At 36.3% G+C, this 19,341-nt stretch overlaps 1 protein-coding gene across 1 annotated transcript in view; it reads left to right on the plus strand.

The window, feature by feature from the left end:
• The window catches only part of LOC149791761 (bifunctional purine biosynthesis protein ATIC-like), a 73,015-nt gene that overhangs the window by 27,149 nt on the left and 26,525 nt on the right, over window positions 1-19,341 (plus strand). The window contains exons 7-13 of the mRNA XM_089970262.1: window positions 88-160; window positions 2,000-2,156; window positions 4,295-4,420; window positions 10,875-10,982; window positions 15,332-15,417; window positions 16,530-16,619; window positions 18,661-18,789. Coding sequence (XP_089826388.1) covers window positions 88-160; window positions 2,000-2,156; window positions 4,295-4,420; window positions 10,875-10,982; window positions 15,332-15,417; window positions 16,530-16,619; window positions 18,661-18,789 — 769 coding nt within the window. The remainder of the gene's footprint in view (window positions 1-87; window positions 161-1,999; window positions 2,157-4,294; window positions 4,421-10,874; window positions 10,983-15,331; window positions 15,418-16,529; window positions 16,620-18,660; window positions 18,790-19,341) is intronic.

The raw sequence follows: 19,341 nt of genomic DNA on the forward strand, positions 1-19,341 counted from the left end.
TGGTTTTTAATTTTTAATTGTTTAAGTAGCATAAAGGCAAGTATTATGACACTGAAAATATATGAATGTATTGCATTTTTTATGCAGAGTTATTGAAGAAATGAGGAAATCACTTACTCGAGACACAAGTCTTGAGACCAGACAGGAACTGGCTTTAAAGGTAAGGGGATACTGAGTAAATGACTTAATGGCTTTAAAGGTAAGGGGATAATGAGTAAATGACTTAATAGTAAGGTAGGGGATAATGAGTAAATGACTTAATGGTAAGGTAAGAGGATACTGAGTAAATGACTTAATGGTAAGGCATGGGGATACTGAGTAAATGACTTAATAATAAGGTAAGGGGATACCAAGTAAATGACTTAATAGTAATGTAAGGGGATACTAAGTAAATGACTCAATAGGACTTGTGTGATTATACATTGTGTATGCAGACTGAAGTCATTGGTATCTGCCGACGTGCAATTTTGACTTGTATGGATTTCATATTAAAGCGATTTCATATGATTTTTAAAAACATGTATTATTCTTTTAGTGAAGTTTAAAAAAACATAATGACATGATTTGTCTTAAACAAAACAATTAGAATTTGTAAATGACTATTGATTTTTTTTTAAAATTTATTATTATTTTAGTGAAGTGGCTATCAGTTTTTAAACAAATTTAATATTATTTTAGCGAAGTTAAAAAAATAATGAAATTATTTGTATTAAACAAAACAATTAGGATTTGTAAATGGCGATTGATTGTTTTTAAAACATAGTATTTGTCTAAACAAAACAATTGGGATTTGTAAATGGCTATTTTTTAAAATTTCATTTGCTTTTAGTGAAGTTTAAAAAATAATGAAATTATTTAAAAAAATATCAATTAGGATTTGTAAACAGCTATTCGTTTTTTAAAACTTTTAATTGTCTTTTATTGATGTTTAAAAAATAATGAAATTATTTGTCCCAAACAAAACAATTAGGATTTGTAAATGGCTATTTTTTTTTAAATTTTATTTTCTTTTAGTAACGTTTAAAAAATAGTGCAATTATTTTTCTTTTAAAAACATTTAGGTTTTGCAAATGACTGTCATGAATGGTATTATTTTAATTGATATATATAATTGTCAGTGAAAATTAACCGCTCGGTGACCTAGTGGTTAGAGTGTCCCATCGGATGCAGGAGGTCATGGGTTTGATCCCTGGCCGAGTCATACCAGAGACTTAAAAAATGGTACTAACAGCTGCCTCGCTTGACATTCAGCATTAAGAGGTTAGTGTTAGGACTGGGCGGCCTGGTGTCAGGATAATGTGACTGGGTGGGACATCATACTACATGTCTGTGGCATGATGCCCCAGTGCTAGACATCACTATAAACTGCCACTTGCAGACATCGTAGCAATATGACTGAAAAATTGTTAAAGCTACGTTAGAAATCAAAATCACACATCACATCATGTCAGTGAAAATTAAAGGCATTGAAACCAAAAAGTCTGAGTTATGTATTTTCAAATTACCCAGCCACTCTTGGGAATGCAGATATTGCACAAGTCGGAGGTTGGCTGTATTTGTTGGAGTGAAATGATATCCCTGTGCCACATATCACAATGCACAACAGGATTACCCTATTACAGTATTAATCAGTCATGTTAATAACATATTACAGTGTTAATTCATTATGTTAATGTATTTTGTTGTTAGTTATTATTTATGCTAAAAGAATATTTTAGAGTAAATGTCAACAGTAATGAAATATATTTCTTAGGAAGTGAGTCTTGGTTTGTATTGATTCTGACCCTGCTACAGGGATGTTGATAATTAAGTTAAGAAAATATTGGTACAATATACATAAATGAATTATTTTGTTGTATAATTTTTTGTGCTATATTTGTGTTTAAGTAAAAGTCTATCTCCTTATCTAAACTTGAAGAAAGTTGGCAAATCAATGAATAGAACTTGCATGGTGACTATTACCATTCACACAAACTTTAATTTTGTTTGTTGTTTCAAGGCCTTTAATCATACAGCAGAGTATGACAGCATGATCTCAGACTATTTCCGTCGTCAGTACAGTGGGGGCGTGTCACAGCTACCGCTGCGATATGGGATGAATCCTCATCAGAAACCTGCACAGATCTACACCACACTCCCAAAACTTCCATTAACTGGTAAGATTTTAAAATATCACTAAGATGGCTCCAGTCAATGGGCTACCAGGAAAAGAATCTTGGATATAAAATTGTTAACTTTAAGACTTTCCTTTATCCTTTCTCCTTCGAATATATTACACAAACACATTAACATTTGGAAAATGAGCATGCTACCTCCAACACAACAAAAAAAAGACAATTTGTGTTTTCTGTCTAAATCTTATAGAAGAAGGGCATGTCTTGAGGATTTAGGTTGCTAGATTCATCCATAAAAGCCTGCCTTTAAGAAGACTTAATTAATCTTCTTAGCTGGGTATAATTGTCACAGATCATGTGACTGTTGGATATACTGTTTTCACATTGAAAACAGGTTACCTTTCACATTTGGATATACTGCTTTCACATTGGAAACAGGTTACCTTTCATATAGGGAATACAGTCTTTCTTCCCTAGAAGCCTGAAGTTTAGTTAGGGTACTTAACATTCCTGCCTCCTGTTACCTAATAATCTCCTAAAACTAATGTGACTGGAGAACATATTTTTTGGAGAAGGTCAACTTTTCAGTAAATTATACTTTTCCAAGAATACTTGCCTGACCATATTACTTTAAAATCCTTTCAACCATGTGAGCATCCTTGTTAATGTATCACTCACCTTAATACTAGCGACACCTGGTGGTGGTAAGGGGAGATAATGGGCAGGAGTTTATGCTTTTTGTTTCTATAATTTTTATGGAGAAGACAGTTTTTTTTTTCTTTTTGGGGAGGGTTGGATTCAGGTGACAGCTTGTTTTCCTTTCATTAATGTGTTTGTGTACCTATTGTTGAAGAAACAAAATTTATTGAAACATTTGCTTCCACATGTGAATAATAAAACACGTAGAATAAGACATCATTTGATCTGAAGTCGAATTATTTTCAGCCCGTGTGACTGTTTTACACTTAACCTCTCTCTTGGGTTGACATGTATGGGTACATCACAGATTGTGTGAAAGCAAGACAGTGTAGGTACATCATAGAATGTGTGAAAGTGAGACAGCATGGAGCATGGGTTGAAAATGAGACATAAGGTGTTCGTATCATAGAATGGTTTTTGAAAGCAAGAGACAGTGTGGGTACATCACTGCATGTTATGAAAGCAAAATAATGTATGTACATTATATCATGTTGTGAAAGCAAGATTGTGGGTATATCATTCACAGTCTATTGTGAAAGCAAGATTGTGGGTACATCATGCACAGCCTGTTGTGAAAGCAAGATCGGGGGTTCATCATTCACAGCCTGTTGTGAAAGCAAGATTGGGGGTACTTCATTCACAGCCTGTTTTGAAAGCTAGACACAGTAAGGGTACATCAGAACATGTTGTGAAAGCAAGACTGGCTGTGCAAGTGAGACAAGGGGAACAGTGCAGCATGTTGTGAAAGCAAGACAGTGCATAGATCACAGCATGTTGTGAAAGCAAGACAGTGCATAGATCACAGCATGTTGTGAAAGCAAGACAGTGCATAGATCACAGCATGTTGTGAAAGCAAGACAGTGCATAGATCACAGCATGTTGTGAAAGCGAGAAAGTGATGGTACATCACAGCATGTAAAAACAAGAGAGTGTGGGTACATTACAGCATGTTGTGAAAGCAAGACTAGGGGTACATCACAGAATGTTGTGAAAGTGAGACTGGGGTACATCATAGCTTGTTGTGAAAGCGAGACTGGTACATTACAGCATGTTGTGAAAGTGAGACTGGGGTACATCACAGCATGTTTTGAAGGTGAGACAGCGTGCAAACATCTCAAAATCTCAACAGTTGTAAATTGAACAGTATTAAACACACAAAAAGCGAATGTTTTATTTACTTTTTATTTTTCTCAATCCTGTCTAGATGGAAAGCTCAACAACCACATTGGCATCTGTGTGCATATCTATCTTTATGTCTATCCACATTCAGTTGTAAAGTGTTTACTTTCCAAAATAAAAGGCAGACACAACAAAATGGAGTACTTTCTGTTTTATTCTAATTGATGATGATGGTAAGAATCGGGTGACAGTAGGCTGTTAAAGGGTGACAGATTAAAATGGATATTTTACTAATATCTCAAAGTCATCAGTTGTTTGATTGCTTATTTAAAGCCACTAATGTCTCTGACTTCCAATTTCAGTTCTGAATGGGTCACCCGGGTTTATCAACCTGTGTGATGCCCTAAATGGTTGGCAGCTAGTGAAGGAACTGAAGCAAGCTTGTGGGATGCCGGCAGCTACATCCTTCAAACATGTCAGCCCAGCTGGTGAGTAGTTCTCTTCACACTAGATCTGCCAAACTCGTATGACTTCATTTTAAGGCTTACTGTATGAGATCCAGGCTTCCACATTAGACTGGTACAATGCCTATATGATTTCATTTTAAGGTTTACTGTATGACATCCAGGTTTCCACATTAGACTGGTACAATGCCCATATGATTTCATTTTAAGGCTTACTGTATGAGATCCAGGTTTCCACATAAGACTGGTACAATGCCCATATGATTTCATTTTAAGGCTTACTGTATGAGGTCCAGGTTTCCACATTAGACTGGTACAATGCCCATATGATTTCATTTTAAGGCTTACTGTATGAGATCCAGGTTTTCACATTAGACTGGTACAATGCCCATATGATATTGTAGCATAGTCTGGAAATGTCCTCCAGCAAATGAAAACACATTGAAGATGAAGGGGACAGTCACACTTTTAAAAGAAGTAATGGACCTCCATGGGTTTTGGAAATGTAGTTTGTGTAATTGAACTCGAGGTTATTAAGGCAGAAGTGTGTCTTACAATATTTTTAGTTGAACATAATGTTTTACTTTGCAGCATTGGACCACACTTCTAAACTTTTAAAACTTGTGTTATCCAAGTTGACAATGTCAGCACATGATAGTTCCTTACACCTTATTGAAAATTGGTCAAACTTTCAGAAGATATTGACTGAAGGTCTCTTTATGGTTGGCAGGTCTGCAGGCCAACGCTGGTCTATTTATTGTGCTCTCATGGAAGGAACAATATGCAGACAGTTTTTAAGTCTCTTCCAGAAGAAGAAAAGATCGGGCATTTCTAGTGCACATCTACAAACTAGAGGAAAGCTATCATAGTACCCCATGTCAGCATCCCATGTAATAATGTTTTACTTGGAATCTTCACATTCTTAAGAGTTACATCCACATCCTAAAAGTAGATCACTGTGCTGTGTACTTCATGCTTCACTTGATTTGGTTAAAATCTTTTGTTTTTACTGTTAACACTTGAATTATTATTCTAAAGGTCACTGCAACCTACAGTTCACATTTGTGCTGGATCGGGTTACATTTTTTGCATTGAGTTCATGACTACAGAAGCGTTTTTACTTTTTGCATGCTGTGTTCATACTCTCTTGTCTGGAATCATGACAACATGGTGAGAGAAGGGATCTGAATGAGTGCTTCTGTCATTTAGGTCGTTATATTCAATAGCTTACACTTCACTGACTTGGGTTAAATTTTGTTTGATGCTCATTTCTGGGGAACTGTTCAAGTTAGAATCCTGTAATTAATGATGATATCCATCTCTGTTATAACAAAATGTCTTGAGCAATATTTAGTAGTAGACTGGTTTTAAGTTTTTGCATTTACCTTGCATTTAAAGTTTTGGGCATGCAGTACACAGTCTGTGTTAACTGGAACTTTGAACTTTGTTGAGGAAATGCATTTTGATATGTTCTACATCCTTATTTCAAAAGAGGTCTTGATGACGTATATTTCATACTTAAATTCTGTGTTAAAAGTTCATTTTTTGAATGCTGTTTATGTTTCAATCATTGAACTTGATATTTAGGTGCAGATCTGTTAGTGCTCTCCCCTTACAAGCAGAGTAGGTCACTATAAATTACATTTTTATGGTTTATTAACATGGGAAATGTAATTGTGTTTACAGCCACATAGATTCTTTCTTGGTGTATACAACCTAGCTTACTGAGAAGATCCTTTATGATCAGTACAGTTGGAAGTAAAAATAAAAATGTTTCTTGAATGGAACACTTCTCATATTAATGACTGTACACTGCATATTGTTTACTATCAGTAGGTTAACTGCATATTGGGGGCCACGAGGGGCTGAGTGGTCTAAAGCGTGCACCATTTTACAGATCACTGCCGTCTCACCTCTGTTTGTGTAGGTTCAAGTCTCAGATTTGGCCAATGTGGGTGTGTGAGAAAGCTTGCCAGTAGCTTGTCATGGTTCGGTGGTTCTGTCTGGGGTTTTCCAGGGTTCTTACTCCACCATTTATACTGGGTGCCATGTTTAACCCATCTTGTGCTGAAAAATGGCATTAAACCCTACAACAACAACAACAACTGTGTATGGTATATAGAAATTATTATAAGAATTAGAATAGTGTTTACTGTTCGCTGCATGTTTTTTTCAAGAGAGACCTAATTCTGTAGTGGCTAATCAAGGTAATTATTGATGCATGAACTATGCTTGTACCATAGGTAATTAAGCCTCTTACGGTGTCTAGTTGGTCCTGTATGAACAAAGTATTGATCTAACAGCCAATATGGTTACCATGGCATCCATATAGAAAATTCTTGATATCGCTAGTCATGAATGGATGGTCATGTTGACATAATATCTAGTTGGTTCAGATATGAAAATTGCACCTGTCATAGTTTGAATATGATTACGCTAAAGGCCATCTTAAAAATCTTATCAGTACTCTTCATGAATGTATGGTCAAATCACCATGGGCTTCATCAGAAAACTTTTTATGATGATTGGTTGGTTCCAAATAAAAATTGTGCCAATCATACATCCAATATGGCCTCTATGGCAGCCTTCATGAAAGTCTTTTTATCACTTGAGATATAAGATATCTTTTCTGTACAGAGTAGTTAAAAAGTAGAAATGGCCCTATCTTGGACTCGTGGAAATTATTTTCAGCCAGTAGAACAGCAGTTCCTTTGAGATGTACTCTCTGTTGGACTGTTGTTTTGATATCATAGAATGGATTTTTCACCTGGTTGTAAGGCCAGGTAAGCTTTCATATGGCCCTGTGTCCACATTCATCATGCAGTCATCCATTAACAGGTGCTTGTTACCACTGATACAATTTCAGTTTGACTTGATTTGTATCATCAAGATCTTGCATGAGTTCAGTAATGGGCAAGATCCATGCATATCAATGAAATGACCTTGCATCTGATTGGTTGACCTTGTTACCATTCTGTAAACTGGTTTGGAGCAAACTTGGAATTGTGTGCTTTTGCCATCCAGATCATCGACCAATTCGTTGATGAGTGAGATGCGCACATAGTAATGAGATGTCATTGAATATGATTGGTTGAGCTTGCTGCCACTCAGGGAGTTACATTTTGAATCCAGTTTTGATCAAGCTTGAAATATGCTTATAATGGTTGATCTTGCATCCGATTGGTTGAGCTTATTATCTATATGGAAGCCATAATTCTTACCAAATTTTGATCAGATTCGGAATAAAATCTTATATTATTGAGATCTTGGATGATTCCGAAAGTTAGTGGGATCAACATATTAATGAGGTAGTCATGCATGTGACCGGTCAAGCTTCTTAACACTTTTCTGTTTGTCCAAGTTTGTTACCTCCTCTGGACATCAAGAAAGATTTTTAATTAGTAAGGCACCAACATTTTGCTATTAAGATCACTTTTGTGTGAATTTATTTTTCTGTATGAGAATTAATGTTTCCAGTGGCTATTGGAAACTACCTGGAAACTTCATAGAGGTGAGCTATGTAATCATTGATTATACCCTGATAAAATTGTTTATTATCAGTAACATGGATAATTCAGACTAAATCCTGAGTGCTTTGTGTTGACTAGTGCAATTAAAATTGTATTGGTGGCGAGTTTAAAAATGGCCTTTTAACCCCCACCCCCCACCACACTTTAATGTCTAAAACAGCTCTTTTTAAACTTTGTGGTTGTTGATTATGGCTGCAGCAGGTACCAAATTTAGGACTGGAGTACTCGTAAGGCATATTCAACTTGACATTGTGGTTGCAAAACAGCACTATCTCTGTCCAGGTCAAGAAGCATGCCTATTTAAAATAGAAAGTAGCAGACTGTGCTGTAGGCCAATATTTTAGCTTTAATTAGGCCACAACTGTACAGTCTGCATAATTATTCGATTAAATGTAAGTCACCTGGAAGTGTACTCCATTATGTTTCTAAAGTCCAGTGTATATACCTCACTTGTGCATGATATACAAGACAGCTAAAGAACCCCAGTGGCTGCCTTAAAATATTCAAAGAAGATCCAAAGTAATATGTCAAGACTGTCAATAAAAGTTGTCTTCTCTTTTTGTCATGTACTTGAGTCCCAAACTTTACTTAGATTTTCAAGTGTTTCTGCACTATTGTTGACAGTTTGAATAATGATTGCAACAAATGTGCAAAGCTGCCTTGATTGGCACTCAGCATTAAGTAGTTAGTGTTAGGACTGGTCACCTTGGTTGGCACTCAGCATTAAGTAGTTAGTGTTAGGACTGGTCACCTTGGTTGGCACTCAACGTTAAGTAGTTAGTTTTCAGGACTGGTCACCATGGTGTAAGAATAATGTGACTGGTGGGACATGACATGTTTTAATGTCTGTCTTGATGTTGAGTCCAAACTGATCTTTTTCTGCAATTGCTTGAAAGTTGCTCATCTTTTCGTGATTCTTGTCATTGTGTTCACGTTCAACATAGTATTGATTGAATGGACTGTTTTCAGAATAAGGTGGCAACATTTACCAAAATTTTTAACCATGTACTTGGTATACAATAACTGAAATGATATAGTTTAATCAAAATAATTCCAATCTCTACCTTTGTCACAGTCTGATTGCAAAATTAATGTACATCTGATGCAATTATTTTATTTGCTGTATGTCTTTAACCTCATGTAATGACGAATTCAGTTTGTAATGTAAGACATCTTTAATGAATTCCATTTTACCTCTGGTGGTCTAAATGCTTAGCACATCCGCCTTGGATGCCAGAGGTCATAGCCTAGTCATACCAAAGACATAAAAATGGTACTAGCAGCTGCCTGACTTGGCGCTTAGCATTAAGAGGTTAGTGTTAGAACTGGTTTGCCTGGTGTCAGGATAATGTGACTGGGTGGGACATGATGCTGCATGTCTGCGGCATGATGTCCCAGTGCTAGACATCACTATAAACTGCCACACTGCAGATATCATAGTGATATTACTGAATTTTTTAAAAATCTATATTAAAAATACAAATGACACACACACACACAAAATTCCATTTTATAAGACAAATCATTGAAAACATTCTTTAACTCATTCTGATATTGTACCTCATTGTTGTTGTACACGATAGGCTATATATGGCGGCCAGTATTAATGGTGGAGGAAGAACCTGTGAAAACCCCCAGAAAGAACCACCAACCCACGAGAACCTACTGGCAAGCTTTCTCACATACCCACATTGGCTGAATCCGAGACTCGAACCCATGCAGACAGGTGAGATGGCAGTGATCCGTAACGGAGAACGCTTTAGACCACTCTGCTACTCGGGGCCCCGTACCCCATTGTTACATAGATTTCTGTGAAGAAGTGAAAAATTCAACCTGGCATGTTTCATGGACATGCTTGAATAATACTTTTGTAAGATCTACTTTGACTATGAAACTGACATAAACTTGAAACATCATGAATTCATGAATTATAGCTAGTGATTGTAGTGTGTTTAGTGTCATCAGTCAGTTTGCTTCTCTGTCATAAATATGTATCTCCTGATTGTGTATGTGTATTGATGTAATGTGTAAACCAGTGTTTGATATTGTAATTGTTTGTGTGTGTGTTTAGTGTTTTGGTGTTAAATATTTGGTACAGTGATGTCCAATGTCTATATACATGTTGTTTTGTTGTACATATTGAGTTTGTGAGTTGCTTGCATGATGGTGCCTAATATGCATCCACCGATTTCTATTAGCAAGTTCCCTGTTCCATTATATAGTCCTCCAATAACTCTCCAGGAGTCAACTTCAATATTTCTGGGTCCTATAAGTTACTCAACACTTTGTAAATGACATCAAAGAAAATAACTATTGTACATTCCGAATACTACATGGCTCTGGTAAGTTTTTAGGAATTACATTGTGATAGTTTTTAAAAAAATAATTCCATGCCTTCTCATTTTGTGAGTTTTTTGTGCATGAGAAATTGGTTTACTTTTGATTTTTTTTATATATTTCAGATGTATATGTTATAGATCTTCTGGTGATTCTTTTTCATTGTCATGACCATGTCTAATTAAATCCCAAGGACCCACGGATGTGTAACTTTATTTCTCCCATATAGCCACCCACAGAAGTGTAACATTGTTATTTCTGCCGTATACCCACCAGAGGTATTACAAATGATCAAATGGATATGAACTAAATTATATTTGTATACTTTTCTACCAGAGTTTTACTTGTTAGAAGGCCCCCTTTCGACTTCGAAAGCAAACCCAGTATTTTAGAAGAGCTATACCATTTTTATCATGGCTACCTGGACCCTCTTAGCTGACTTCTGCTTCAGAGGACAGGATTAAGTGTGTAAAAAATGGTTATTCCTTCTGTAGTAGATTTCAGTCTTTGATTTCTGAGCAATGGCAGATTCATCATTGAATTTTAAAACCTTACATTTTTTCAAATGTTTGCTGATTTTTCAATAAAAGCATACAATCTTATCTCATTAGGTGCTGCTGTTGGTGGACAAGGCATGAGTGATGAAGATAAAAAAGTATGCATGGTGGATGATCTGGAAGAGTTGTCTCCCTTGGCTGAAGCCTATGCCAGGGCTAGAGGTATTTAACAATTTTTTCTATGCCCCTCATCTCTGTAGTCTGATTGGTTGATATTTTGTGTGTGTGTATGTATGTAGTAGATGCACATAAAAGATTAGCATTCACTGTTTACTTGTAATTATCTGGAATATACTCGCAAACGTATGCATCAGTTTTCTTTTTCCCTTACCCCTTAATGCATTTCTTTCCGTCACTATAGATTGATAATGCCGGTATATTTTGAATTTCTCTCAGCATATTAATGTAAAAATAAGTTTTGAATTAATAATGCAGACAATAATAATGAGGACTTTGTATAGTGCCTAATCTTTAGAAGCTCTAAGCACTTTACAACATTAGACAACACCTATAACATAAAAAAGTCATATATATTATTACAGAAAACAAACATCATGAAATTAGAAAACATAAAAACATGCTGTAAATATTTAAGGTAGGGAACATTACTAGGTATTTAAGTTTGTTCTTGCAGTCGAAATAAGTGAGTTTTAAGAGCACTCTTGAATGGGATCACTGTGTCTTTTTGTCTAAGTAAAGTGGGCAATTCATTCCACGTTGCTGGGCCTGGTATGCAAAAGAACATTGTCCATATGACTTCGTTTTCATAGTGGGAATAATGAGTATAAAATTGTCAGAAGAGGAGCGTAAGTATCTTGTTGATGTGTACACATGGGTGAGGTCAGGTAGATATTTTGGACTGGAGTCCATCAGTGAAATGTAGCACAGAGAACAAATTTTTTGTGTTTGATTCTGGATCAAATGGATAGCCAGTATAGAGTACAGAGCAGCGGGGAGGTGTGCTCAGATCCTGGTACTCTAAGTATGATATGAGCAGCTGTATTTTGAATTTTTTGAAGTTTCTGAAGTAGATATTGAGATGAACCAGACAGAATTGAGTTACAATAGTCCAGTCTTGAAAGTACTAATGAACATACAAGTATTTTAGTGGCATCAACTGAAAGATATTTGCAAATGGAGCTGATTTGTCTCAGCTCAAGATATGCAGCCTTGCGTATGTTCATGACATGCTGGTGCAACATGAGAGTACTGTCCAGAGTGACACCTAGGTTTCATACTGACTGTGAATTTAATGTTGGTGTTACTGATATTTATTGTTTGAGGTAAAGGATGTGACTGAGAAAGACTTTATGTTGTGATCAGAATGGCCTCAGGTTTATCATCATTCGTCTGTAGCTTGTTACATAACATCCATGATTTCACATCAGATGATGATCTATGACACTTGAGTGCGTCTGAGTGTATAGAATGAAGAGAACAGGTCCAAGAAGAGATCCCTGTGGAACACCACAGCATAGATCAACTGGGCTGGAGTGTATTCCATTTGCAGACACAATTTGTGTCCTCTTGACCAAGTAGGACTTGAACCACAGTAAGGCTGTATCATGAATGCCAAATACATGCTGGAGACGGTGAAGTAATATATCATGGTCTATTGTGTCAAATGCTGCAGACAAATCAAGGAGGGTGAGGACTGTAGTCTTCCCGCTATCCAAAGCAGAGAGAAAACATTAGATTATGACAGTGTGTTATCTTGAATTTTTCACTGCAGATTTTTTATTCTTAAAAAACAAACACATGAACATCTTAATACATGTTTAGTCCATTACTTTAAACTAAAAATAAATAAAAAGTTTTACTTCAGCTTGTACACATTTACAAGATCTAAAAATAACTATTGCTGGGTCTGGAAGTTATTGTGGTACAAGGTCCAGTACTGATCTTATTTGGCTACAGACCTGTCCTATGCTACCAGTACTAGTTTGTCAGTCCTTTAATATTTCTGAAGTGTTTCTATAAGTTTAATACAGTGTGCTGTTTGATCATTAAAACATCTAAAATGAGTCATACATGTTCTGTGATGCAAGTGGAAGTTGATCTTTCGTTAGTTAGAAACTGGTGTTTTAACATTGTTGGATCTCTGCCAATTAGCAACCAAGCTGGGGCACAAGTCTAAGTCTAGGCTTAAGCTTAATCTTTGTCATTCCGGCATATGTCTTTCATCAACCTTAGCTAAAAACCAAGGATCTTTTCTATAGATTTGCTGATTGCTCTGTATTTTTAAGTATTGGTTGCCCAGGTGACTGAGTAGTCTAAGGCACTCAGCTTTACGGGTCATTGAGATCTCATCTTTGTCCATGTCGGTTCAAGTCTTGGCTTGGCATTGTGTGGGTATGTGAGAAAGCTTGTTGGTTCTTTACAGGTTCTTCCTGGGTTCTTCTGCCACCAGATATACTTGCCACCATGTATAAACCTATCATGTGCTGAAAAATAAGTCTTGAACCTATGAAACCAAACAAAACTTTTTAAGTACTATCTATTGGTGGGCAAATAGCAATCACAGGGTATTCTTCTTCTAGAGCAGTACCAATTGTACTGCAGGAAAACAAACAAACATTCCATGGCCAAAAAAGGACTGTGTCTGTATTTAACTGTGAAGAGGTGTGAAAGGGAGTTGATCCTCTTTTCTACTTGATCACTGGATATTACAGATGGTGGGCAAATAGCAATCACAGGGTATTCATCTTCTACAACAGTACCAATTGTACTGCAGGAAAACAAACAAACATTCCATGGCCAAAAAAGGACTGTGTCTGTATTTATCTGTGAAGAGGTGTGAAAGGGAGTTGACCCTCTTTTCTACTTGATCACTTGATATTATAGATGGTGGGCAAATAGCAATCACAGGGTATTCATCTTCTACAACAGTACCAATTGTACTGCAGGAAAACAAATATTCCATGGCCCAAAAAGGACTGTGTCTGTCTCAATCTGTGGAGAGGTGCGAAAGGGAGTTGATCATCTTTTCCACTTGATCACTGGATATTATAGATGATAGGAAAAATCAAATATAAAGCTAAAGTTAAATATTGTGCTGCAAATGTAAATATTTTCATTAAAAACTAATAGAAGCATGAAAGATAAATATTAAGCTAAGCTGATTTTTTACAAGTTATGAATCATATTAATTGAAAACATGTCATTTTCTGACATATATGGTAAATGAATATCTAAATAAATGATAAGTATGCATATGTCTGAATTTTTAGTGCATATTAATTTTGTTACTTTTTCCTGTATATTGTTGCCTTTTCCCATATTAAAAGAAATCCAAGCATTTTTTAATCTCTGTTGACCACCATTTGAATTGGCTGAATAGTGATTGTAGCCAAGATAATGTAAAAGTGTTTTGAACTAAAGATGTACTTTCTTTAACAGGACGACTTTGTCTTGTCACAGTCGGCTGAATGTTATTATGTTTCATTAAAGAAAATTACCGTACCCCTAGTTAACTGACATTGGCATTCCTTGGCTGCCATCACTTTTCAGTCAACTGAAATGGCAGTCATTTGATTATACCTGGATTTATTTTGGTAAGGAACAAGGCAGACTTGATATTGTCTGACTAAAGTAATTAGATTCTAAACTTTACAGCAGTGTTAGCTTGGGTTGCCAGATGTGTGAGATATTCTTGTAAATTTAACCTATAATTTTGACATCAGCTGAGAAAAAAATATGCTATACAGCACCGATTGTCCACACAGCAAGATCTAAATTACCCCAAACCAACATCATACAGTATGTATCAGGGTCAGTGTCTTGCATGGTAGGACTAAGGTCAGACTTGGTTGCTGGACAATTGCTTGGATTATGTGAACTTGGAAAGTGTATGATTATACTGGTCTGGCCAGAATAAGTTAGAAACAAAAGTTTCAGATACTGCATTATTCCATATTTTGTCCATGGGGTGGAGCACATTATGTTCATCCATACATACATCCAGCAGTCTTTTGATCCATTCGTCTAGCACCAATTTCATTTCTGCACAATAATTCCATGATCTACAGCTATAGACCATTTGGATCACTTACACCGATGATAAGAATGAAACCTACCTAATTGGGGAATGCAATGGTCAAAGGTCAAGATAACAGTGACTGAAATAAAAATGGTTTGTGCATAATAACATTATGTTCTATCGTAGACAGGATCAGACTTTGTGGATGTCTTGCACTTGTGGTAAGGAAGAAGCCTCATATTTTGGTAGTCAAGAGGTCAAGGTCATTCACCAACAGAGGACAAATGGTATTTGCACAAAATTTTCAGTTCTTGGCCATATACATTCACCAAAGTTTGTGGATGAACTACTGTACATGTTGAGTATAAAAGCATCCTATAGATTTTGGCATCAAAAGGTCAGAGTTCAGTGTTACTGTTACTGGAGTGATTTGGTTTTGTTTCACTGTGTCCATGTTTTAGCATGAGAGTTGATGACAAAATATCTTCATCTGTTGATTTTGTTTCATTGTGTCCATGTTATATTATGATAGGTGCTGATAGAATGTCTTCATTTGGTGATTTCATTTCCTTGTCTGATGTTTGTGACGTGACCACAGCCAAGATTATATCCAGAGAGGTAGGTTAATTAGAAATGCTTGTATTTGTTTCAGCCATTTTTTTGTGATGCATTTGATGCATATTTTTTATTTCCCTGTAAAAAAAAAAGTGGTAGGACGTAGGCGTAAATTATTATCTTTGGCCAACAGTAATTCAAGTCCAGCTAACTCATTCAATTTTGCATAATAGATATTCATTTTTGTTTATGAACATGCTTCTAATTTGTTTTAATTGCGCGGGGTGGGGTTGCTTAAATTTTTAAATATGTAAATGATGTTTTGTGCATTCTTTAAGATGGCCTGATTTTGGTACATTCTTTTGGTCCAAATCATACAGGAAATTCGGTGCTTGCAGTGCCATTAATCCTCAGGCAAATTATGACCTGTATTCATGTTGAAAATGCAAGAACAATGAATGAGAAGATAGCATGAGCATCATCAAATCAGGAAGTGTACACTAAATACAGACTGGTTTTCTGTCCTATTTATCATCTATGAACTTCTATCAAGTTCACAACTCGTAATCAGAATTCTGTATTAGATCTTAAAAGAAATAAATTCAGCAACAGGAATTTTACCTTCTCAAGCTGTTCTAGAGATGGCAACTGAGTTATTTTCAGAGTTTTATTTACCTCTTCAAAAATATTGATGGAAATTCATAGCAGTGTAAGCATTTATTACAAGTTTTAAGATGAACATTCCTGACTGATAGCAAGAATTGAATTCTCTTTGTGTTTTGACAAGCAGAGTTATCTCCCTTGAAAATGAGGACTCTACTTAAATTGATACCTATTGCTGCAATTTCAGCCAATATTGGGAGGTGGTGGTGGTGGTGGGGGGCACTGAGGAACTACCTAGGTCAAATGGTGTGAAACCATTCATAATTTTGAAATGATTCTGTAAATTATATGCATAAATAAAACAAAATTTGCACATTTTCACAATGTTTACATATTGTTTGAAAATTAAATTTTATATTTTCATTTCTTTTGAATAATGCATATAATCTTCACATTAATTTGAATCAGAATCTTTACAGATGGATGTATTTTATCTCTGAATTAAACTTGCGTAAAATGGGCATAATTGTTTACTTGAAGACTTTGTACATAGATCTGTTGTATCATTTTAGGTATCGGATGGAGTTATCGCTGCTGGCTATCAGCCAGAAGCACTGGAAATTCTGAAGAAGAAAAAGAATGGAACATATTGCATCTTGCAGGTGCGTGATTGAGCAGGAATATGTTAAAGAAAGGTACTGGCTTGGACAACTGTGAAGAGAGGAACATGTTTCACCTCTGGTCATTGTTCAACCATCTTGATTGTTCTTTGTTTATTGCCATTTTTCACCACATGATACACTTTACATTTCTGCCACTGTATATTTGGTGGAGGAAGAACCTAGAAAACCCATGGGAAGAACAGACCTACAGGAAGATAATGTCAAGCTTTCTCACATACCCACATGTTGGCCAAGCCCAAGACTCAAACCCATGTGGACAAAGGTCAAATATCAGTGATCTGTTTATTGAGTATCTTTGACCACTGGTCCACCCATGGCTCCAGCCATTTTGGTTGTTGTTGTTGTGGGGTTTAACGCCATTTTTCAGCACATAATAGGCTATACATGTTGGCCAGTATTAATGGTGGAGGAAGAACCCAGGAAATCCCCAGAAAGAACCACCGACCCTCGAGAAGCTACTGGCAAGCTTTATCACATACCCACATTGGCTGAATCCGAGACTTGAACCGCCGCAGACAGAGGTGAGATGGCAGTGATCTGTAACGGAGAGCGCTTTGGACCACTCGGCCACTTGGGGCCCCTCCAGCCATTTTGGTAAATTTAGTTTACAGCCAAAAGAGAAGAGATAAGACTAGACAATAAGTGGTTAGTTTTTGAAGTTGTATACTTAAATGCCTGTGAACATTTCCCATTTGATTAGCTTCTCTATTGGCCACCACAAAATTATACCCAATTTGTCAGACGATAAGCCCATATTTGATGATAAACCCACCCAGCCACCTTCGTTGTCTTTGTGCATTTGTACACGTGTCTCTTGGGTGCTCAACACCATATCAGTGTAAGCACCATTTGGCACTTCTGCCGACAAGATACTTTTTCATGTCCTATTTGTTCATTTCTCCACAGGCATTGTTTTAATTTCCTGTATCGATGTCCAATTTAATTGATTTTGAGGGTTTTGTATGCATCACTAGTGAAGCCGTGCTTATTGTAGTGTCGGTGTAAGTATTTCCAATTCATTCATTGTTCCATTTCATTGTTTTATTTATTTATTTTCTTTTTATCATTTAATACTGCATCTAGGGGTTGGTAAATGTTGACATAGAAAGGCAGCATGGATGGCTGCCCCATTAGATTTTTGTGGTCAAACAAGGTTTGGAACTTGGCAGAACGTCACCAGACCTATAGCGCAAGGAAGAATTGCCACACTTCTTCTTCGTCTTCTTCATAGGACCCCAATGTTCCCAGGAATGGGCTACCATACTTTCTGGTGTGCAAAACCGGCCTCTAACTTGGGTATTTCCTGTTCTGTGGAAGCTGCCTTCTTCATTGGAAGCACTTCCATCTGTGCAGAAGTTTGATGACAGAGGTGGCTGTGTCACTTCCAATTGTATGCAAGTTGCCTGCATTAGTTACAGCATTTCATGGTGTACAGTAGTAGCCTGGTTCAATAAGATGGGTGTCCACTGTTACAGTAGGTTGTATGAGTTTTGATTGGATAAGAGTATAAATCTGGGTGTATCAAATTTAGGAGGTTCAATGTTTTTAGAAAAGTATGGTACCCACTAGATTCATTCAATCGAACTCTCACATGGTCACATGAGATCTCCACTATTTGAGGGTCCGATGAAATGCATCATTATTCACAGCTCCCAATAGAAACTGCTCCAGTCAAACATTATACAAGTGAAACTTGCTGTCTCAGTAATTATTTAGACATACTTTCTCAAACCCTTCATGTTAAAATTTCTATTTTTAAATGACACAGTTGAGCTTCATTTAGTAAACAGATACAGACATGTGAAGCAATGCTCAATCATCCAGTGAAAATCATTGTTTGCACAGCCCCTCATCAGCCAAATTTGGGACAGCATTGTTCTGGTATTACAGGGAATTCTCCGTTCTTATATCAGTCAAACGTTTGGTGAATTTCTTACGGAGCCACTTGAGAAGTCTTGTTAGATGAGATTAGTTACCTACAAGAAATATCGGTCACAAATTTAGTTGTATTTTCTGGCAGATGGATGCTGAGTACGACCCACCTGAGATGGAGACGAGGACCATCTTTGGACTCCAGATGCAGCAGAAAAGGAATGATGCTGTAATTGATGATGGCTTGTTCAAAAATATTGTCACCAATAATACAGATGTGAGTATATTAAGGTATAAGATTTACATTTGCAGACCTGCCAAAACGTTCCTGATTAATCTGGAAACATCCCAGATTCATATGGCAAATAAAATTTATATTTTATGCCAAAAACATTTTTGTACATTCCATGTTTGGTGAGTAATTTTCGATCCTTTTCAGTCGGATTCTGTCTATCTGTCAAGTCGGGTAGTTAAATGTTCTTCATTTCCAGTATCAACAGCTACTATTGTGAAGTTGATTTGAAACATGTTTAGTTTGCTTTGTGTTCAGGTTAGTAAAATGGATACATTTTTTTAATTAAAAAAAACGTAATTTGGACAACAAACATTAGCCTAAGACAAAGTTTAAGCATAAAGTCCACTACAGAAAGGAGTACACTGAGGAATTTCCATTTATTACCTTTCAAGTTCCAAAGATCATATCCTGTCCCTCTACTAAGATTTCATTTAGTTGGCATGTCTGCATTTGTTTTTACAGTTGTTTGATCTAAATCAGTAACTGACAACATGGGAACTATTTTAATTTCAGAATTTATCATGAATCAGATTT

Source organism: Sinohyriopsis cumingii, chromosome 9 (genome assembly GCF_028554795.1).
Source record: "Sinohyriopsis cumingii isolate HCF-2022 chromosome 9, ASM2855479v2, whole genome shotgun sequence".
NCBI lineage: Eukaryota > Metazoa > Mollusca > Bivalvia > Unionida > Unionidae > Sinohyriopsis > Sinohyriopsis cumingii.